The sequence below is a fragment of the Globicephala melas genome, chromosome 9 (genome assembly GCF_963455315.2).
Source record: "Globicephala melas chromosome 9, mGloMel1.2, whole genome shotgun sequence".
In the NCBI taxonomy this organism is placed as follows: domain Eukaryota; kingdom Metazoa; phylum Chordata; class Mammalia; order Artiodactyla; family Delphinidae; genus Globicephala; species Globicephala melas.
Genome location: NC_083322.1, coordinates 32,474,351 through 32,498,317, shown reverse-complemented (window position 1 = coordinate 32,498,317; position 23,967 = coordinate 32,474,351). Strand labels below are relative to the sequence as shown.

The 23,967-nt window shown below is 38.6% G+C and overlaps 1 protein-coding gene and 2 pseudogenes across 1 annotated transcript in view; 1 reads left to right on the top strand and 2 right to left on the bottom strand.

Annotated features, from left to right (window-relative positions):
- The first annotated feature begins 1,030 nt into the window (after positions 1-1,030).
- Positions 1,031-23,967, top strand: part of CAPZA2 (capping actin protein of muscle Z-line subunit alpha 2) — a 57,091-nt gene continuing 34,154 nt past the window's right edge. Inside the window, exon 1 of the mRNA XM_030857620.3 lies at positions 1,031-1,218. Coding sequence (XP_030713480.1) covers positions 1,180-1,218 — 39 coding nt within the window. The 5' untranslated portion in view covers positions 1,031-1,179. The remainder of the gene's footprint in view (positions 1,219-23,967) is intronic.
- Positions 11,482-12,428, bottom strand: LOC138842296 (RAB11-binding protein RELCH pseudogene; annotated as a pseudogene).
- LOC132597851 (RAB11-binding protein RELCH pseudogene) lies at positions 13,391-15,458 on the bottom strand (annotated as a pseudogene).

The window sequence follows — 23,967 nt, the reverse complement described above, 5'->3', positions numbered from 1 at the left end:
TTTAATATACTTTTAATTGAGATATAATTGACATGTAACATTGTATTAGTTTTAGGTGTACAACAAAATGATTAAAATCTTAACTCCTATCTGAGCTCTAAGGTCTTGCTACTCAACCTGTGGTCTCCAGATCGGTAGCACTGGCACCACCTGGGAGCTTGTTAGAAATGCAGATTCTTCAGCCACATCCCAGACCTGCTGAATCAGCAACTGCACTTAACAAGATTCCTAGCCAATTCATATATACAGCTTTAACTACATCTTCATTCTCTTGCTAAACTTGAAGATTCAGAAGTAGGGTTAGATTTAGCAAATAAAATTAGCAGACATCCAATAAAGTTTGAAAACAATGAATAATTGGTATATCTCAAATGCTTCATGGGACATACTTATACTTAAAATATATGTTCATTGTTTATCTGAAATTCAACTTTTACTGGGCTTTTCTGTATTTAATCTGGCAACCCTATTCAGAAGGGTACGATCTATGTTTAGCATAACTCTTTATTCCCCTGCAATAGTGCAGAGCCTTCCCCAACTTCTTAATATGTTCGTTTAAGGAACAATGAGTTTCTTCAGCACTGAGGTTTCTCTGGCTTTTACTTAACATTGTGTATCTCCAGAAGCGAACACAGTATCCCACACACAATAAAGGACCAGCAGTTATTTCTTTAATGAATATATCCAGAACATCTTCCAATTATGTACTGGGTTGTATGTGCATATTTTAAAGAAGGCCGAATATTTTTCTCGTAATCTTTTTTTTTAAACCAGAATGTTTAAAAGCTATTTGTGCACTTTCTCACATTTTAGCTGGCGGAGTTCAGGATTTGATGGGAGTATAATCAAGGGCTCAGCATGTACTCATCGCAGACTGGGTCCATACGGTCACTGGTGGGGAAAGAATCCTAGACTCAGGATACCGACAAGCCTGCCTCAGGCGGAAGTAAGCAACTCCTCCCGGTTCCTGGGCCTCGGAGGCACCCGCGCACGCGCACAGCCGTGCTCTGGCCCCGTGAGGCGGGCGGAGGGAGGCGGAGCTCCCGGGGCGCGTGCGCGGCGGCCGGGGCTGTGGGCCCCTCCCTTGTCGGGGTCGCGCGGCGCGGAGGACCGCACCGAAAGGGGGAAGTCAGGTGGCCGCTGCTGCCGCCGCCGCCGCGGTTTGTCGCCAGAAGGAAAATGGCGGATCTGGAGGAGCAGTTGTCTGATGAGGAGAAGGTAAGGGCCGCGGGGGCGGCAGAGCCCATCGGTCCGGGAAGCCAGTAGAGCCCCGCCGTATCAGCCCGGAGTCTGGCCGCCAGGGAAGGCATTGGTCGGTGCCCCCGGCTGCCCTTCTTCCCCTCTCCTCGCTGCGCCCGAGTGCCTGCCCCTGTCAGTCACCCGAGGCCCCGCGCGGGGGCAGGTCTCCGCCAGGCCTGCTCGCTCCGCTCCTTGTAGGGTGTGTGCTCCGAAAATAGGTAGCGGGAGCTGGGCGGCGGCGGCGGCGGCGGGCGGGGGCCGGGGGCGCGGAGGGCGGCGGCCGCTGGGGACCCTCTCCCCGCGCATGGGCCACGGGGGCCCTGCGCCAGGGTCGGGGACTGCAGAGGGGTCTGGGTCCCGGCCTGGGAGCGGCCCAAGGACAGTACTCAGCCCGATGGCCTGGCCGGAGAGGGTGGCCGGGGTGAGGGCTAAGGGGGAAAAATTGCTTAGGAAGCAGACCTTGACTTCTCTCTTCTAATCTATCCTCCCACAAGCAAACTGCTTTCTTTCCTGGGTCCTACGTTTTTTTTCCTTTAGTCGTGGAAGTCTCTCTCTCTTTTTTTTTTTTTCTTTTTCGGTTTTAGCTGTAGGCAACGAAGTTGCTCATAAAAAGACACCCCCCTCCCCACGGTTGTTTGCTACTCTTGTTGGCAGTAGCCGCTTTGGGGGCCGACTTGGTAGCGCCCCGTGGTCCTGCTAGGACTTCTTCCGAAGAGGGGAGATTGTGGAACTCCTTTTACTGTATCTTAGATGCTGTGACAGCATTAGAACCAGATGAACGACTTAAGTTCTTAGGCATTTGAAGTAAGAAATCTGATCATTGAACTGGATCTCTCTTATTCGCGGTTTCCCTTGGCCTCTGTGAGGCCCCATTCTCCAGAGTGTGTTTTGGGACACAGGGGTACCCTCCTAATTTTAAGTATTTCCTGCACAGGTCCTTGATGTTTCTCAAACTCAGAAGTAACTGACATAACAATGAATAAGATAGTTAAAGTTTTCGAAGACTCCACTCTTAATTTAACAGGGCTCATTTTTAAGTTCCAAAGCAGTAAAGCCATGTATGAAACACAAAAAAATAACTGGTGTTTAAGAAATCCTCATGTAAGCCTACGGGTATTTTCGGTTGGAACGCTCTGCTCCAAGTGTTTTTATATCCTGTGTTCTTGTACTGAAATGTCATGTTCTGTCTTCTTCCCGATGTGAACGTGCAGCAGTCAGCCTTATCTTCAGTTCCGGAAATCTTTTTTACCTCTGTGCTCTTTGGTGAAAGTGATAATAAAACGACAAAATGGGGAGAGCAGCAAGATTCTCCATAATCCACAGTCCTGGTAGGCAGATCCCTGTATACACAAAAGTTGCTGTGCAGTATTCACACGTGTAATATTGGTAAATAACCATAAATGGGTAACTGAAAATGTATGCAGGTGCTCACACACATTTAAAATTAAGTAGTACTAAAAAGTTTTTTTAAAGGGATTGTCATGTTTTTTATTCTGCTGTTGGTAAGTGGTGATTAGTAGCTCAAGTGGCTAGAAATCTAGCTGAGGAGAGAGTACTCAGTGTGGGAGTTAATATAGGCCTGCCATGTGTTGTAAAGACCTAAAATAGCAAAGTTTTTTCAAAATGATATGACAGGATTTCTTGTCATCCGGCACTCTCAGGGCACTGAGCTCCATAAAGGTGTGGGGCTGGGTGGGAAGGGGTCTTATTCTCTATGCTCGCCCAACACCATGTTTTAACAGTAAATGAATGAAAACTCCAATTTGAAGGAATTTTGTGGGTTTGTTTTTATTTCGAGTTTTGTAAGACTATTCTGTGGATATTTTGCATATAAATTTCTGATCACATCTTTTAGTAATTTAAGAAAAATATTAACCAAACTGTGAGGTTAAATTGAAGTAACTGGTAAAGTGAAATTCTAACAGTCTTGTCACTTTATTTAAATGTTCTTTTTAATCTCTTGGGAGGAGGACCTTGCATATAGAATCAGAAATAGGATTTAAAGGTGTTATTTTTTAAACTAATATTTAAATCATTTTACTTTTTCTGCCACCTTGTTTGTAATTTTCAAAAATAAGTTTTTAATACTTAATTTAAAGCTCTTGGAATTTCCATTACTGACTGTGAAAGTAAGGAAGGGAAGCTGTTAAGACTTAGTAGTACCATACTTTGTATATGCCTGGTTCAGTTAGACAATACATTTGTTAATTTGTTGTAAATTTGAGCTAGGTTTGATTATTACCATTGCACAAATAAGTAAAATAAATTTTTAAAAGCTTTAAGTAATTCACGGAAGGACACCTAAGTAGGAAGTGCAAAGGCGGTATTTAAACCTGAGTTTGTCTGAATCCAAAGTTGATGCTCTTGTGACATTACACTTCTTAACAATTGATGATAGAATCCTTTTCTGGATTTATCTCTTTGTGTTAAATTTGACAGCTTAATTTGGAAAAGGGAGAAACAATAGTTCTCTTTGTTTTTAATAGAAATTGTAAATGCCAAACACTAAGTAGTGTTGGGTTTTAAATTTAATTTGTGTTTGATCGTTTTAGAACAAAGTTTATTATTGTTTGACACATTTAAAAGTTTTATGCTGTTGGTGTAGTTTCATATATGTCCTGTGGTAGGAAGCATTTTAGAAATTGATCTAGAATGATATCTTTGCTTTTTTCAGTTATATACAGTTACTTTTTGAGGATACCGGTATGAAATGTAATAACCTTTTCACTTTTGGCCACTGGTTTAGTAGGATATAAAATTATCTGAAGAAGCACAATGAAGTTGTTTAGTTATTCATTTGTTGTGGTGTGTCCTACAGACCTTTTTACATAGTTACAGAAACTTTAGGTTAGAACAGTTCATGTTTTCCCCTCCTGGGTCAGCTGCACTGTACAGTAAAGCATTTTTTGTGATTGAAATTATATGAAATTGTGGTATAAGGCTCAGATAAGAACTATTCCCAAACTGCTCTCTAAGTGAGAAATCCTGGAAGTCACTTGAAGCTTTGGAAGACACCTTACCACCGCCCCCGCCCCCCACCAACCTCTTCTACCTTCCCCCAGTGAGTAGAGTGATCCGCTCGCAGAGCTTCAGCTTTTGTATCTTTGCAGATGTCTCAAGTACCTAGCTCAGCCCTGCTTCTCCCCTTAGCACTGGTCACACATTTTTATCTGCTGGTCCTCTTCCACGGAAGACAGTTAAGGAGATATGCTCAGATGGAACCTGCCTGAAAGTAAATTCATAAACTCCCCTCCTCTCTGTCCCTACACAAAGCAGGGCAGATACCCATCTCTTTCTGCTCATATTTCTCTTTATGACTCTGTTCCCATTATTCAAGTTATCCAGGTTTTTAACTTCAGCTTTAACTTTTTTCCTCCTTGTGCTCTCTGTACCTTACACTTAGTTTCCAAACCTTGTCACTTCCATCAGAATATGTCTTACAGAAATTATTTCTTGCTTGAAAAGTTCATTTATATTAATATTTGATTTATAACCTCTCAATTGACCAGACGATTAACAATTTATGTTATGAACTACTGTTGTTTAGTAACAAACTTGTACTGTATGAACAGAATGCAAATTGATTGTACCTGTTCTGTGACTACACAGTTGAGGAAGAAACAAAGCTAAGGGAGGAAAAGTAAGGTTAGAAGAATGACTCATATCTGTTTTATTTGCCACTGCTGGACTTTTATTATAAACTTTCTAGACAAATCCCTCCATCTTCCTATCATTTTTCTACTCCCAAACTTTTAGTTGCTGCATCCTCCATTGCCTTTACAAGGAAGCCCAACTCTTGAAAATGGTGTTCATGTCCTTGTATTCCATTCTAACCTAAATAGTTCTGACATTTCCAATATATACTGTTATTTAATCATGCTGTGAATTCAAAGAGACCTGCATGCTAGTCCATGCCTAGCACATGGAGTAAATTATTTAATCTCTCAGCAGCTTCAGTTTCCTCTAAAATGTGGGGATATAACAAATTATATTCCCCATTAAACTTTTATAAGTGCACATGTTGCCTGGCATGTAGTAAACACAATAAATTTTAGTTATTTTTCTCTGCTCATGACTTACCTGCTTTGAGCATTGGTACTGCTCCCCGATCTATCCCCGTTTTTGAAAGATGAAAAATTACTCTTCCTTCAAGATTTAGCTCAGATCACATGGCTAGTTTTCTCTCTCTCCTGAACAACTTTTTTCTCTCTCTCCTGAACGCTGAAACACATCATTAATGTTAAATACAGTTTTGCATAGTAGTTATCTGTTTACCTTTTTTCCTGTATTCTGTTGAATTCGTTAGTGCAGAAATGTCATCTTTAGCATCTGTCAGTGCAATGTATGTGATGAGTACAATGGTTCAGTGAGTGAATGAACAAAGGAGTAATGAATTTACAAAATTAAGAAAAAAATAACAGTTTTATGAAAAGAAGTAGCATATAAAGGTAAGTTTTGGAGGGAAAATCTAGTATGCCTACATTTTTCACTTCTAAATAGCGTTATAGATTTTAAAGATTTAGGTAGTTAAATGAAATTCCTGGTGCTCCTTGAGGTGCAGGTGGTGATACTGGCTATGGTTCAAATCACTTACACATGCTAAATATTTATAAGCAGTTTGTATACTTCTCCCCCACACACAATCATAATGTGGCTTCAGAAGTTTTGTTTGTATGTATTGATAAAAGCAATGTAAGCTGCCATTATATTCCATCATGATTAATGTAAAATCAGTAGTGTTCTTATTAACTAAAAAGTAAACTCAACCAGTAAGCGATTAATGTAGAAATTATTCATTCCTAATTTCATTCTGTAGGTGAATGAATTCTGTCATTGCACCAATAAAATGTAAAAATTCCTACAGCAAGCAGAAACTTGATAGCTGCTGCAGCATTAGTGGAGTTTTTTAGACTTTGCACACTAAAGCAAATTTGTAGTACATTCTCAGTGCATTGGGGAGTCATTTCTACTTAAAATAAAGGTGGTTATATACATAGAAGAACATGGTATATATTACAGAAAAATCCGAACGAACTTTTTGGCCAACCCAATAAAAACGCTTAGTACAAAGTAGTTTTTAAGGTTGAAAAGCATGATGGGAAAACTTGACCTGTGGTCCTGACCTAAAAGCTTAATTGCCTGAAGCAGTAATTTATTGCAAGAGATTGATGCATATCAAAGAAAATAGGGGTTCCATGGAACCACTTATAGTTGTCAAAAAAGGAGAATTTCATTAATTTTATTCTGAAGGGTAGAACTACAGTCTTCATATTCTTTCTCTTAAGACATTTATTTACATGCTCTACTGTGAACCCTATGGCTGAGAACTTCTCTTGCACATTTTAGTTCATAATGTTTCTACTGAAAATGAATAGAATTAATTTTTGAAAACTACCCCTACATTTATTAATTTACCAAATATACCATATTTCATTGATTTCACTACTCATCATTTTCCATATTTTAAGATCTCTGAAATCAGGCTGCATTGTACAATCATGGCTTGTGATACAGGTAGCATTTTTCCTTTTTTTAGTGACCCATGAAATTATGCATCTTTCATTGATTGTGAATCAGGGTAAGCAAGGATATAATGCAATAACAAACAAACTAAAATCTCAACGTGAGGGCGTTGGTGGTGGGGGCTTTTCGTGGCATCTCCTCACTCGTTCTGTGTGTGTCTAGTGTGGGTCAGCAGCAGAAGGGCCCTGCTCCGCAAAGTCACATAGTTGTAGGCTCTTGGAGGATTTCAGTCTAAACGTAGGCTTTTTGATATGATACATATGCACAATGGAATATTATTGAGCCATGAGAAAGGAGGATATCCTACCATTTGCAACAACATGGACCTTGAGCACCTTGTGCTAAGTGAGATAAGTTAGAGAAAGACAAGTACTGTACAATATCACTTATATGTAGAATCTAAAAAAGTCAAACCTGTTTAAAAAAACAATAAAATGGTGGTTACCAGAGAATGGAGGGTGGGAGGGATAAGATTAATGGTGTTTAAGGGTACAGACTTGTAATGAGTAGTAAATAAACCATAGCGATCTGATGCACAGTATAATGAATATAGACAGTACCATTGTACTACAGTGATGTGATAAATACTGCTTTAGTCGCGATCATACTACATTATATAAATCATACTACATTATACTACAATATATATACTACATTATATTAGTCGCGATCATACTACATAATATATTATATATACATACTACATTATATATATATAAATATATATATTATATATAATATATATATTATATATATATTATTACATTATATCATACTACATTATATAAATAATGAATATAGACAGTACCATTGTACTACAGTGATGTGATAAATACTGCTTTAGTCGCGATCATACTACATTACTATGAAAGTAACAGGCTGTACACCTTAAATTTACAAAATGTAGCATGTGAAATTTACCTCTCCTCCCCCCGCCCCCCAAAAAAAGTCTTAGGCTTTTTATCACTGTCCCCACACCAGTGGGAAAGAAATGCAATGAATACCATACTGGGTTTTAAAGCTCCCCCCTACCCACACACACACTAAGAGACTCACTGCACTTCTGCTCAGATTTCAATTAGCTTAAGCAAGTTATATCTATAAACCTCATTTCAGAGGGGGCAGGGAAGAAGAAGAGAAATGCAGTATTTGTGAATAGCAGTAATGATTCTATAGATTAAGTTTTAGACTCACTGAAGGTTGGTGATTTGATTACCTGGTTGGTAGACACAGTGTAAGACTACAGATTCAAGGATGAATCAGACATATGTAACATATATATTATACAGGGTCAAAAAGCAATAAGTCCATGGACATTTAGAAGATGGAAAAGTTACTTCTGCCGAGGAGGATGGTAGGTATCAGTTGAGGTACAAGCTCATGTCAGAGAGCACAGCACAGGAAGAAAAAACAGAAAAGTGGGAATGAGCAGGAAATATGAGTTATATCTCAAGTACTTTGCAAGTAAGAGATGCAAAGATGAATTGTGCTGTTAAACAGCACAGATTTTCTCAGCCTCAGCACTATTGACATTTGGGCCAGATAACTCTTTGTTGTAGGGGTGTCCTGTGCATTTTAGGATGTTTGGGCATCCTTGGCCCACATGATGCCAGTAGCACCGCAGTCACGACAGTCACAAATGTCTCCTGTAGTACAAAATCGCCCCTGGTTGAGAACCACGGGTCTAGACAGACTGGAGCTAGTGAGACCAGTTGGGAAACTGAGTTAAGTGTTAGGACCAGATTTAAAGTAGTTTTACAAGACACGGAGGAAAAAAATGATTGCTAACATTTCAGAGTTGGAATCAACAAGACATGGTGAGTGAATGTAGAGAAAGGGAAGAATCAGAGGTAACTGAACATTAAAATCTGGTTGACTGGGAAGTGGAACCACCACTAACAGCTAAAGAACACACAGGAGAGAAGATGCACAGCTCGGGGGAATAATGGTGAATTTTGTTTGGGTTCTACTAAGTTTGAGATGCTAGCAGAATGTCTATGTGAACATGCGTAGCAGATAGGGAGATGTAGAAATGGAGCTTGGAAAGAGATCAGGCCCAGAGATTATATAGATTTGGAAATCCTCTCTGTGGGTTAAAGCCACGAGATTGGAATAGCTTTTAGGAGAACAAGTTCAGACATAGGGGAGGAGAGGGCAGAGAGCATATACTTCTGGATACTTTCATTTAAGGCATAAGAGAAGGAGAGAAACTAGAAGGTGAGGAGTGATCTTTGAAGTAGAAGTGTATACCTAGCACAGAGTAGGTGCTCATCTCACAGAACTTGAAGAGAATTTCCAGAAGGAGCAGTGAAGTATTGCAGAGAGATTAAAAAGGAATATAGAATTGAGAAGAGCCTTTGGCTTTAAGAGAAAGGGATGAGAAACAAATTATATCTCCTATATGCCAATATCTACTGTATTAATTAATTTCTCAATTGTCAGAGCAACCTTGTTATTATCTGTATCTTGTGTATGGTAAGACTGGTGTAGATGAGGCCAACTATTTTAAGTGGTAGACTAGAGATCGTTGCTGGCCTTTAAGAGAGCAGTTTAATGGCCTTTCAGTCTTGTGTGCGTTGTAGTTCAGTAACCATACTCAAAGACCTCCCTCACCTTCTTTTGTATTCTTGCCTATCTCTGTTCCCTTAGCAGTTTGTACATACCTTTGTTATAACATTTACCCATTTTAATAGGTTTCCTGATGTTCTTATTTCCTGCGTTTTTCAGGGACAGGCCCTGTGTCTTATTCATCTTTGTAATTGCAGTAGAGTGTGTGGCATATATTATATCAGTGATTTCAACTCTGGTTGCACATAAGAGTCAACTGGAGAGTTTATAAACAAACATGGATGCACAGGCTTGACTCATGGGTGAGGCCTGGAGCGTCTGTACTTTTTTCAAAAAAAGCTTCCCAGATGGTTTGAATGTGCCACCAGGATTGAGTTTCACAGTATTAGGTGCTCAATAAATGTTGACTCAATAAAAGGATAAGAAGAGGAGACAGTAAGTATAAATTACTTTTTCCCCCTATATTAGTCTTTTAATTAATTTTTCAAGCTTTTTAAAATTGAAGTATAATTTACAGTATTGTATTAGTTTTGGGTGTACCATGAAGTGATTTGATATTTTTTATACGTTACAAAATGGTCACCACGATAAGTAGTTACCATTTGTCACCACGCAAAGTTGTTACAATATTATTGACTATATTCCCTATGCTACACATTATATCCCTGTGACTCATTTATTTTACAGCTGGAAGTTTGTACATCTTAATCGCCTTCCCCTATTAAAGTATAATCATTCTTGAAAAAAATTCAGTAATGAAACCAAAGAGAAAGAGTAGATACTACTTCATTTTTTCCTACTGTTTCATTTTAGGGATACTTTTTTTTTTAGATAGAAAAACTTTAGGAATGTTTGTGGTCTGAGGTGAATGATTCAGAGGACAGAAAAAAATTGAAAATATAAATAATAGTTTGTATAACTTTCTCAGTTAATAATGCCTACTTTGGATTCATAGATTTCTTAATATTTTAAATAAATGGTAAAAACATATTTAAAGAAATAGTTGGTGAATTCAGTGGATGACCTAGTTGTAGATTAAGTGATATGGGCCCTGTTCTTAATTACTATTCAAAATGATAATTATAAAGGAAAAAAATTCTTAAGGAAAACATCAAAACAAATTACGTCTTTTACGTATACTCAGATTAAAATAAATTAGTCTATAACACAGACATGCAATTAATGATCACTTGATCATAAACTATTTAAATAATGTTCGAGTTTTAAAAAGTATTTTTTCTATTTTTATTTTACTTTTAACTCTCAAAAAGGCATAGGGAATTTTTAGAGAGTTATGGGAAACAATGTCAAATAATTCTTGTAGTTGAAGTAGAAAAATTCATAATAGCTCTTTTTAACTTTACTGCTGGTCTCTAAGACAGTGACCCTTTTGGGGAATCGCATTCCTTGAGAGTCAGGAGACCTATGATTCTTTTCTTCAGAGGACCAAATGCCTCAAATTTTGCATATACAGTCCCTTACAGGGCAGTGGGTACAATATCTGGCAGCCTATCAGAATCAGGTGGGGAGATTTTCAAAAATATAGATTTCTAGGTGTCAGTCCTCTGGAGATTGATTCAGTAGGTCTGGAATGGAACATGGGAATCTGTATTTTTTCAAAAGCTTTCCCAGCAAATCAACCAGGCATCCAGATTTGGGAAATCTCTGTGCTAGTGTCTCCTGCCTTGATCATGGAGGAGATAACTATGTGGGAAAATGTCCAATGTATGGAAATTAGAGGGGTTGTAGGCAGTGTTCTCAGATAAAATATAGGATGCCTGGTTAAATTGAATTTAAGATAAACAACAAATAATTTTTAGTATAAGTATTCCCAGTGCAGTATACTTTGGGGCTAATGTAGAGTGCAGGGCTGTTCGCCTCTAGATTTAATGGTTCCAGATAGCTATTTTTTGTGGTGTGCATGTGCTTTTGTGCACAGGCACTGTCTGCTTTTTATACTTTTATCCCCTTTTTTTTTCAGTTGCTCAAAGCTTTTTAAAATTTTTGTCAGCTTAATATATTTATATCTGCTTTGGTGAAGACTCCATTTTTTGCTAAAGAATTAATGTTTTCTACAGACAGTCAAAATCTCCTGGATTTTACCTTAGTGTTGGTAAAAATTTTGCCAATTTACAGTGCCCAGCAAAAGCATCAGAAAAATCTGGAGAATTCATAGACACAGGTAGTTGAAGTAACATTAATTTTGTCAACAGCTTCTATAAATTGTGCCAATTGATTGACAACCTGTGGTAAATTCCCCCACCTTGTTGTACTTTCCTGTTCTAGCTGGTAATCATAAAGTTGAAGTAGCACTGCCAGATGCTCACATCTTCCAGTAACAAGACATATCTTAAAGAGGCAATGAAGGCCAAGGGAATCTAGTCACTTCTATCTTTGGCATTTCACCATGAAGCTTGGCTTTACTTGAGAAAGATGCTTTCTATACAGTAATGCAAAGACTGACAGAATGAAGGACTGCAAGGCAGAAAGCTACATATGGAGTTTATTTGCATTCAGCCCACCTTCCCTTTGTTCTCCTCTGAGAAGTTCTTCAGTCTTACTCAGCAGTGTAGGTATAAGATAAGATTGTAAATTTTAAGAGTGTAGTCCTAAAATTATAGTCCAGGTAGCACAGGGTGATAAAAACACTTGATGTGTTCTGTTCTTTCTGAGGGATCTGTTCTTTCTGAGGAATCTATTTTTCCTGAGGGATCACCCAGGACCAAAAGCAGCAATTCAGTATTCTGTTGATATTTGTCTGGATCATGAGTCTATGCCATAATGTTACCAAGGATTTTGATCACAGCTTCTTATACCAAATGTGCTTATCTTCCATTTACATCTGTTGCAGCACTTAAAGAACCAAGGAGGGCTTCCCTGGTGGTGCAGTGGTTGAGAGTCTGCCTGCTGATGCAGGGGACACGGGTTCGTGTCCCGGTCGGGAAGATCCCACATGCGGTGGAGCGGCTGGGCCCGTGAGCCATGGCCGCTGGGCCTGCGTGTCCGGAGCCTGTGCTCCGCAATGGGAGAGGCCACGGCAGTGGGAGGCCCGCGTACCGCAAAAAAAAAAATACCAGAACATTTCTACCTGCAGCCATTATAATGTCATTCCATATATGTACCTATTTTGCTTTAGGTCAGTTACGATATAACAGGAAGGGGCTTCCCTGGTGGCACAGTGGTTGAGAGTCCGCCTGCCGATGCAGGGGACACGGGTTCGTGCCCCGGTCCGGGAAGATCCCACATGCGGTGGAGCGGCTGGGCCCGTGAGCCATGGCCGCTGGGCCTGCGCGTCCGGAGCCTGTGCTCTACAACGGGAGAGGCCTGCGTACCGCAAAAAAAAAAAAAAGAACCAAGGACTTGGGAACTTCTTTAGAAAAGTAAGGCATCGTTACTCCACAGGTTTTAGCCACAGGTAGTCCTTTTTCTGGGTATCGTGACTAATCTCTTTCCATCACTGTGGTAGTTTGGCTTCTACACATATTGGTCCAACATCATGTGCAAATGCCACATAATTCATCAGTATTACTTGCTTTGCTCATCACCTGGTCTCAATCAAATTGAAAATTGTGTAGAGAAACTGATTTCTCTCTGTTGGCTCAGGCTGTAAGATGCGCTACACAATATGAGGGGCACCAGCTCCTCTCTATTGCCTGCAGCACATGAGGAACAATTTGTGCAGGCAGCTTCCCAGCGTTAACATAGTACTTTTTTCACTGCAGTTTGAGACACTTCTGATCCTAGGTGACTATCTGCTGACATTCACAAAAAGAAAGTAACGTGTGGTGGAAAGCAGGAGACAATTTCTTGTAAGATTATCAAAGATGAACTGTTCTTTTTTTGTTTTTTTTTTTGCGGTACGCGGGCCTCTCACCAATGTGGCCTCTCTCGCCGCGGAGCACAGGCTCTGGACACGCAGGCTCAGCGGCCATGGCTCACGGGCCCAGCCGCTCCGCGGCATGTGGGATCTTCCCGGACCGGGGCACGAACCGTGTCCCCTGCATCGGCAGGCGGACTCTCAACCACTGCGCCACCAGGGAAGCCCGAGTGAACTGTATTTTTACTCAGTGGAGAAGATAGCATTCCTTCCTTTCTTAGGGAAAGGATTTGGTAAATTCTCTCTAAGAATAGTGGAATCAACTTTGTCTGATATTGAAAGGTGACTGTCCTTACGTTTTCCCTTGTCTGAACGATTTAATGATTTACAACTGAATTCTGCCCATTTTCTTCAGATGTTTGTGAGGATTCTGATCCAAAGAAGTCTGAGCAGTCACAAACTGCCACGATGGCACAGTGGTCATTTTAGAGGTCCGTTTCACTTTCAGGCCTTCTAGTTTGCTCCATCAAAGACCCTTTCTAACTATTTAATAAACCAACTTTATCTTCTTATTTCTGAACTAGCAAGGAGTTCTCTGTAGGCCAAGGAATAGAGAAGAGTGGAGGAAGGTTGCCTAAAATTGTGGAAGAGCCTGAAATTCATCTTCCACTCCACTGGCCACATACACAAGATTTTTCCCAGTTACTCACTTAGTAGACTTGCAGTAAGTCTGGAGGTTTTGAAATGTTTAATCTGCATCATCCAATAATTGAAAATCTTGATCTTTATTTTCATCTGAGAAGTTTATTGATGTAAGCTTGTAGTTATTCTTAAATAAAAATTCATTTCCTAGGAATTTTAGAGCTCTTTTTTCAAGAGATTTGATTTGTAATTTTTTTGTTCCTATAAAAGAACGTTGTTTTCTGCAGCCTTTGTCAGATTGACTCAGCTCCTTCCCTTTTTTTAATGTTGTAAATATAACTGTCAAATTTTACCCTCCTCCCTTCAAATACATGGAGGATCGGAAACTAGATAAGCACACTTGTGAATTTATGTCTGAAATAAAAATAGGGAAGATATACGAAGAATCTCTCTTATGCCCTTCTAATGTTGGGACTATATATCAGCTTATTTGCTTGCTTAAAATATATTTAAAATAACTGAGTTCCTTGCTTCTTGGTCCCCAATTATATCTTAAATTTGAGCTTCACAGATAAGTGAGATCCGGTTTATTTGCCTCCTCTGCACTCTGTTGGTGAGGGAGGGGTTCCTGCTGTAGGGTTATGGAGATGGCTGAACACACAGCACCTGACATTGGAAAGATGCAGTGAATAGCAGTCTAGTAATACAAATACTCAGCCCAGGAGATAGGGACACAGTGGAGGGAACAGAGTGAACAAGCAGAGGCCAAGGGAGGCAAGCTTTGTAGTATCAAGAAGGTAGAGTGAGGGTTCCAGCAGGAGGATGTGATTGGCTAGTTTGAATAGTTACACAGGCTGGCAGGGAACTGAAGCCCCATACTCAGGGATGAGTAGGAACTGTGCCTGTTCCCTGTAATAAAGAGGGTTGTCTGGCTAGGGACCTTATCTGCAGGAGGAGATTGAGGATGGGAACTTGCAGTTAGGCCATTCAAGGTCCTTCTGTTTTTCCCCAGATGTCAAGGCACACGTAATACTGGGCTTTAATTTTAGGCCTTATACTACGGTTCTCAGTAGTAGTACTAATCTTTTATCAGAAGTGTATGCTAATGATTGCTGTATTGAATAATACATCAAGAAGTTTTTAATAGCATAATTTGACCTTTGAGTTTTCCTTTCTGTGTGACCTTTTCTTTGACAATTTGCAAAGTTTAAGATATTCTGCTGCTGTGTACAATTTAGTCACAGTAGATGAAAGGTGGCCAAAACATACATGCAGTGATTTGGAGGCATGAAAGAAGAGTCCTTGTCTGAAAGACTGAATGGAGTGGTGAGGCTCTAGTATTGTATAGGTGGGATGAGAAAAAGAGTGGGTTGGTTGTAGGAGCTATCAAGTAGCAGAAAGAGTAAAAAGGTAATAGCTGTTAATTGAGTGCTTACTCTGTGCCAAGTACTTTTCTAAATGTATTACCTCATTTACTGCAGGTGAGGAAACTGAATTTAATTTGCTTTTGGTCCTATAGGTAGAAGTCAGTGGAGCTGTAGTCTGAGTACATACAGTCTTATTTAGGGTTTATGCTGTTAACAGTACATTTTACAGCCTTTGAATACAGAAAGGCCTTATATGTCATGCTAAGGACTTTGGACTTACCTTGTTGGCAGTGGGCCACCATTAGATGATTTTAAGCAGGAAAGAAAATGATCGGAACTTTCATTGAAAAATATCAATCTGGTGGCAGAGTGGAAAATGACTTTCGGAGAAAGATGAGATTAGAGGCAGGGCAGTTATTGTAACAATCCAGAAAGGGAATGGGTCCGAATGAAATAGAATCAAAGAAAAGGAGATTGGATTTGAGCAAGACAGACAGACACTCGATAATGTGGCTGACTGTGGGAGAAAGGGAGAAATGTGGAATTGAATGTAGGTGGTGCCGATAATTTTATGAAGAACAGAGGGAGTAGGTTTGGGTGAGACAGGCATTTAATGGAGATTTCTAATAAATGAGTTACATTTAGAAAAATGGATCTTGATCTTGAGAGAGGTTGTGATAGGTATATAGATTTGAGAGCTATTGTTATGTGGTGATAATAGAAGCAGTGGCAGTAAATGAGATTACCCAGATATTTTGGTTGTTTCTTCTGAACCATCATAGGAAGATGCTATATTGGGAGGCGGCTCTGAAAAGCCTTGGACTTCATCTGAAGAATTCATTCAAATCCCAAATCTGGATTTCTGTTTTCTCTTTTCATGAATTAAAGGTAATAACAGCCATCTAGGAAAGTAACTGTAGATGATATTTTATTTTATCTAACAGACCACAGGGGTTTTAAAAGGTTAAGAAATGATGATATATTTCATCTCCCTTAATTTACCTATGAGAAATGGAGATTTACAGAAGTTAAATCAAAACCTGGGTACAGATGGTTTGTCTTAGCTTAGATGAAAACCCAGATCTTAACTGCACATTGCTACCACAGAACTAGGAACTGGCTTTTTCTCCTGTTTTGCTACCACTGGTTTTTGAGGTAAGCAGAGTACAGAGGGAAGGGATGATTTCCAAGGGAGGAGAAAGGATGTTGGCATGTGGGAAGTGAATGCACTGCAGAAAACACAGAAATGCATGGGCGTGAGCCACAGCTGTACCACTGTAGGGCACAAAGAAGCATTTCACATATAATGTGAAAATGCCTGTATTCCAGAGCTAATTTTAGGAATACTGAACTATACTAATGCAGATATATTTATTCTCTACTACTGTTACTGCTCATACTAATATATTCACCCAAGTTTACGTAGCTAATGAGTAGTAGAAATGAAAATCCAGCTCATTCAAATCCAGCTCATTCAATCTGACTCCAGAGATCATACACTCTACTGCTTCCTTATATTAGCATAAGTTTTTATGGTTTTGAATGTACATTATTTAAAAATTAACTGTCTACATACAGAATTCCATTAGTGATAACTCTTAGAATGCTCATTTCATTAAAATACTATATTCCCTGACCATCCTAAATAAATGAGAGTTTATTCTTGCTTATAGATTGATTCAACATTGATTCAACAAAAACTACCTACCAAGTTTAGAGTATAGGGCTGCCTACTGATATTATTGAATATTCAGAAGTTCCTTGAGGAAGTTACATTTTTGCAGTTACTACCTGAATGCTGAATACTAAATTCATTAGACACTTTTCAGAATTATCTTTGGAATTTATTAAAAATTATGATGTGTTTTTCATGTCCCAGACTGAAAAAAAGTAATTCACACTTTAAAAATAGTACTGAAAATAGTTACTTTCCTTTTTTTCTTTTATTTGTTTATTTATTTAGTTCAGTGGGACAAAGAAGTCCATTTTAACAAATAGCATTAGGATGGCTTGTTGATCCTTATGACGATGTAATAAAAAATGGATCTCCGTCCCACATCATATACAGAAATCAGTCCCATGTAGATTAATGGCCTAAATTCAAAGAGCAAAACTTTAAGAAACTTTAGGAAAAATGTAAGAGAAAATCCCCACAATTTAAGAGTAGAGAAGGAATATTTTTCCCCACTCTCTAAATACTTCACTGTGTTTAGGGCTGTCTCTTATATAACCACAGTACAATTATCAAAATCAAGAAATTTCACATTGATGCAACATTATTGTCTCATCTACAGACCCTATTCAAATTTCACCAATTGCTCAATTAGATCCAGGATCTAATCCAGGATTGCATTGAATTTTGTTGTAGTGTCTCCTTGGTCTTTAATCTGGAACAGTTTCTCAGCATTGTTTGTCCTTCATGACCTTACCACTTTGGAAGAGTGCAAAATGGTTATTTTGTAGACTGTACCTCAATTTCAGTTTATTTGATGTTTCCTCATGATTAGATCAGCCTATGAAGTTTTGGCAGGAGCATAACAAGTGATGTTGTATCCTCAGTACATCCTACTAGGAGGCACAGTTTTTACTATTATGATAACTTAGGTCATTTGGTAAAGGTGGTGTGGCAGTTTTCCTCAATATAAAGTTCCTGTTTATCCCTTCTTGATTAAGTATCATGTAGAAAGATTCATTCACATTGTGTAAATATGCTCTTAGACTTTTACCCATTAATTTTAGCATCTCTTGATGATTTTTGCCTGCAACAATTACCATTGTTGGTCACCCCAGGTGATTTTCTAATTCAATCATTCCTTCTGCATTAATTGAAATTCTACTGTAATGAAGAGCTTCCCCCCGTTTGTTCATTCATTTCTTTATGTCAATATGGACTCATGGATTCTTATTTTATTCTGTGGGTTGCTATCATTATTTAATTTGTTGCTTGAATTGTAGCCCATAAGAAAAAGTACAAAACAAAAAGTTTAGTAGTATTTTTGTGTTATCTCAGAAAGTTGACGGGCAGAAATTACTTTTTCTCAGAGATAGTGTATACTAACATTTTCGATATTGTTTTGAATATACTGCTTTGTCTTCTGCATAAGTAACTTTAGAGTATCTGCTTTTTTCCAAGAAGCACAACAGAGTGGAACATACTTTTTATGTTATGTTTATCTTTTTGTATGTTTTATACCAAGTAATGTTTGGATCCTAGAGAAAGCAAAGAAAAAATATAGCTCTTTTAGCTTCTAGCTCTATATTAGTAGGTTAACTTTTTAAAAAAAATAAATTTATTTATTTATTTTTGGTTATGTTGGGTCTTCATCGCTGTGCACGGGCTTTCACTAGTTGCGGTGAACGGGGGCTACTCTTCGTTGCGGCAGGCAGGCTTCTCATTGCAGTGGCTTCTCTTGTCGCAGAGCACGGGCTCTAGGCACGTGGGCTTCAGTAGTTGTGTCACGTGGGCTCAGTAGTTGTGGCTCGCAGGCTCTAGAGCGTGGGCTCAGTAGTTGTGGCGCACGGGCTTAGTTGTGGCATGTGGGATCTTCCCGGACCAGGGCTTGAACCTTTGTCCCCTGCATTGGCAGGCGGATTCTTAGCCACTGTGCCACCAGGGAAGTCTCAGGTTAACTTTTTAAAACTGTTCTTCTTGATGTGATTGTTATGAAGTATGCCTGTAAACTGCCAGTCACTGACATAGGTAAGAGTTAACCTCCCATCTAGCCAAACCTTCCCAACAAAACCAAGGTATCCTCCCTCTCGCAATCTAGAATTACAGTTTAGAAATAAAATAAAAGTAATAACTCTTGGGCTTCCCTGGTGGCGCAGTGCCCCGGTCCGGGAAGATCCCACATGCCGCGGAGCGGCTGGGCCCGTGAGCCATGGCCGCTGAGCCTGCGCGTCCGGAGCCTGTGCTCCGCAACGGGAGAGGCCACAACAGTGAGAAGCCTGCGTACCGGGGGAAAAAAAAAAAAAAAGTAATAACTCTTTCCTGAATCCTGCTCCAATTTAGAAGGACTTGACTTCGAATAATATCACGTGGAGGAAGATGGTGGTTAATGCAGGAGATTTTGCTGTGGGCCTTAGGGATGTATCTAATAATTCACTGGGCTCATCCAGAAAAATGATAGTATTCCCAGGGGTAAATTGAGTATAGCTCCATATGTGTTAACTTGTGTAACCTTTTTTCTTTCTTGGATTTGGAAGTGGCTAGAATAAATAATTTTTAAAATTAAAAAAATGTCTGCTAGGAAGGATGGATGTAGGGGAGTGTTCAGTCTGTAGCAGTGTTTAGAAAATACCCAGATGATTGAACAGTTTCGCAGGAAGACAATTAAGCCTTTGCTGTGGTGGACACTTTCTTTTCTTCAGCACCTGAGAAATCCAAAAAACAGATTCTTCTTAGCTTGTGAAATTCACAAAGACCAGATTAAGATACTTCAGGCATAGCTGGTAAAGTCCAAGTTGTGTTTTGGGTTCTCAGCCAGACAGCTCCCATGACTTCTCAACCCTCAGTGGCACTTCTTTTGACCCACCATTCATTTTGGATATTGTGAGCAGTCTTAACTCTTTTTGGTTACTGTATGCATTTTGTGCAATAGTAAGGGCAAACAAGTCTGTAAGATAAAACTATAGAGCATTTTTGCTTTCTAGGTGAAAACCCAAAATAGAACTGACTAAAAGTCTAAATGATATGTACCTTTTTTTGAAACAACTAAAAAATTTAAAGCTCAACAGTTAATCATATCACTAAATATGCTATACTGTATATATATATATATGTATGTGTGTGTGTGTGTGTGTATATATATATATACACATATATATATACTGCTTGCTATCAGTACTTTAATTTTTTCAGTTTTATTGGTAGGGTGTAAGTCATTAGAAGTGTTAAAAACAATTTCCTCAAAATTCTAAAAGTTTCCAAAAGAAATATTTGATAAATTCATCAACAGGTTACCACAATTTTTATTTGTTGCCTGTGGTAGTGATTAAGACTTTGTTTTAAATGCTTTCTAACATTTACCCCAGTAGAAGAGAAGGAGGAATAAGGGAACAAAGGAAATTAAGACATTTTATGGAAACATAATAGATGCCAGTGTATATTTAGTATGACTGTCTTCCATTCCCAACTCCACCCTTGCCTTTTAAAAATCATTTATTTTTTATATTTTCATTTTTGATTTTAATAATACTTTTAAACAGTTTAGAAGAAAATAATTTTTTTTATAAATGTATTTTTTTTTTTGGCTGTATTGGGTCTTTGTTGCTGCGCGCAGGTTTCTCTAGTTGGGACGAGTGGGGGCTGCTCTTAGTTGCGGTGTGTGGGCTTCTTGTTGCGGTGGCTTCTCGTTGCGGAACATGGGCTCTAGGTACGTGGGCTTCAGTAGTTGTGGCACTCAGGCTCAGTAGTTGTGGCTTGCAGGCTCTAGAGTGCAGGCTCAGTAGTTGTGGCACTCAGGCTCAGTAGTTGTGGCTTGCAGGCTCTAGAGTGCAGGCTCAGTAGTTGTGGTGCACAGGCTTAGTTGCTCCACAGCATGTGGGATCTTCCTGGACCAGGGATTGAACCCGTGTCCCCTGCATTGGCAGGCGGATTCTTAACTACTGCGCCACCAGGAAGCCCAGAAGAAAATAATTTTGAAAACACATGAAATATATATTTTTAATTAACGTATCGTAAAATACCCCCTTCTCTTTTTTTTTTATGACTTTCAACACATGTATAGATGCATGTAACCATTACCAAAATCGAGATATGGAGTAATTCCATCACCCCCCAAAACTCTCCAATTTTCTTCCTTTCCCTCATTTCTCCCATTGCGTTCACACCCATCCCCACTCCTCCTCCCTGCCCCTGGCAGCCATTGATCTGTTCTCCATTGCTATAAAATATTGTTTATTGGAGAATGGCATGTAAATGGTATCTTATATCATTGCCATGTAACCATCTGAGAATGGTTTCTTTCATTCAGCATAAGGCTTTTGAGATTCATCCAAGTTGTTGCATGTATTCATAGTTTGTCCCTTTTCATTGCTGAGTAGTATTCCATTGCATAGACACATTATTGTTTATCCATTCACCCATAGGTGGACATTTAGGTTGTGGATTGTTTCTAGTTTTGAACAATTTTCAATCGATTTTTGTGGGAACATAGGGTAGATACCTGGAAGTGGGATTGTTGTGTCATATGGTGTGTGTTTATAAGAAATTGCTAAACTGTTTTCGGTACCAATTGTACCATTTTGCATTGCCACAGAAATGTATTAGAGCTTCAGTTGTTTCACATTGGTATTATCAATCTTCTTTATTTTAGCCGTTCTATTAGGTATATAGCGGTATTTTATGATTTTAATATTGATTTCCTAAATGATTAATGATATTACACATCCTTTTGTGCATGTATCTGTCTTCTGCATATCCTTTTTGGTGAAGTGTGTTCAAGTCTTTTGTTCACTGTTTTCTTACTGTTGAGTTTTGATAGTATATGTTCTAGATACAAATTCTTTATTGGATATGTGATTTGCTGATATTTTCTCCAGTTTGTAGCTGTCTTTTCATTCTTTTAACAATGTCTGTAATGGAGCATAAGTTTTTAATTTCAATGAAGTCCAGTTTATCAGTTTTTTTAATGGGTCATGGTTTCAGTATCATGTCTAATAACTTTTGGCCTAACCCCAGGTCATGAAGGTTTTCTTCTGTTTCCTTTTAATTTTTTGTTGTTTTATATTTTACATTTAGAGCTATAATCCATTTTGAGGTAATTTGTTTGGTAAGGGGTAAGGTTTAGATTGCAGTTTATTTTTTGCTCATGGATATCTAATTGTTTGGATATCATTTGTTGAAAAGATATTCTTTAAACATTGCATTGCCTTTGCACCTTTGTCAAAAATCATTTGGCGATATGTATGCAGGGTATATTTTTTGACTCAGTTCTGTTCCATTCATTATCTATCCCTCTGTCTTGATGACTATAGCTTTTTTTGTTTTTTACTTTTTATTTTATTATTTTCTTTTTCATTATGGTTTATTACAGGATACTGAATATAGTTCCCTGTGCTATACAGTAAGACCTTGTTGTTTATCTATTCTGTATATAATAGTTTGTATCTGCTAATCCCAAACTCCCAATCCATCCCTTCCCCTCTCCGCCTCCCCCTTGGCAACCACAAAACAAGTCTGTTCTCTATGTCTGTGAATCTGTTTCTGTTTCGTAGATAAGTTCATTTGTGTGTCATATTTTAGATACTACTTTAAGATTTATGGTTTCACTTTAATTTCACTTAGATATAAGTGATATCATATGGTATTTGTCTTTCTCTTTCTGACTTCCTTCACGTATTATGATAATCTCTAGGTCCATCCATGTTGCTGCAAATGGCATTATTTCATTCTTTTTTATGGTTGGGTAGTATTCCGTGTGTATGTGCGCACGCGCGTGTGTGTGTATATGTATATATGTACACACACGCACCACATCTTCTTTATCCATTCATCTGTTGATGGACATTTAGGTTTTTTCCATGTCTTGGCTGTTGTAAATAGTGCTACTGTTAACACTGGGGTGCATGTATCTTTTCAAATTATAGTTTTGTCCAGATATATGCCCAGGAGTGGGATTGCTGGATCATATGGCAACTTTATTTTTAGTTTTTTTGGGGAACTTCCATCCTGTTTTCCATAGTGGCTGCATCAATTTACAGTCCCACCGACAGTGTAGGAGGGTTCCCTTTTCTCCACACCCTCTCCAGCCTGTATTATTTGTAGATTTTTCTAACGATGGCCATTCTGACTGAGGTGAGGTGGTAACTCATTGTAATTTTGATTTGCATTTCTCTGATAATTAGCGATGTTGAGTGTCTTTTCATGTGCGTATTCGCCATCTATATGTCTTTTTTTGAGAAATGTCTGTTTAGGTTTCCTGCCCATTTTTTGATTGGGTTGTTTGTATTTTTGTTATTGAGTTGTATGAGCTGTCTGTATATTTTGGAAATGAAGCCCTTACTGGTCACATCGTTTGCAAATATTTTCTCCGAGTTTGTCTTTTCATTTTGTTTATGGTTTCCTTTGCATGCAAAAGCTTAAAAGTTTGATTAGGTCCCATTTGTTTATTTTTGCTTTTATTTCTTTTGTCTTGGGAGACTCACCTAAGAAAACATTGGTATGATTTATGTCAGAGAATGTTTTGCCTATGTTCTCTTCCAGGAGTTTTATGGTGTCATGTCTTATATTTAAATCTTTAAGCCATTTTGAGTTTATATTTGTGTTTGATGTGAGGGAGTGGTCTAACTTCACTGATTTACATGTGGCTGTCCTGCTTTCCCAACACCACTTGCTGAAGAGACTGCCTTTTCTCCATTGTATATTCTTACCTCCTTTGTCAAAGATTAATCGACCGTAGGTGTGTGGGTTTATTTCTGGGCTCTCTCTTCTATTCCATTATGATCCATATATGACTGTAGCTTTATATTAAGATTAGGTAGTGTGAATTCTCCAACTTTGTTCTTTTTCAAAATTATTTTGGCTATTCTAGTTCATTTGCCATTGCTACTTCGCATTTACTGCTAAGGGTGTGAAATAATATTCATTCCCTCTCATTTCCTAACCAAAATCTTTTTTTTAATGCCATGGTGTGTGTTCATGTGTGTGTTTATGGTTGTTCTGGGCATCAGAGTGATTTCTTGATCTTGCTTGCATTTGCGGGGAGGGAGTGTTAATCTTGATACATGGCCAAAATAGCCTGCATTCATTGCATTCTTCAAACATAGAAAAATAATAATATAGGAAACATCAATGTTAGAATCAGCTTG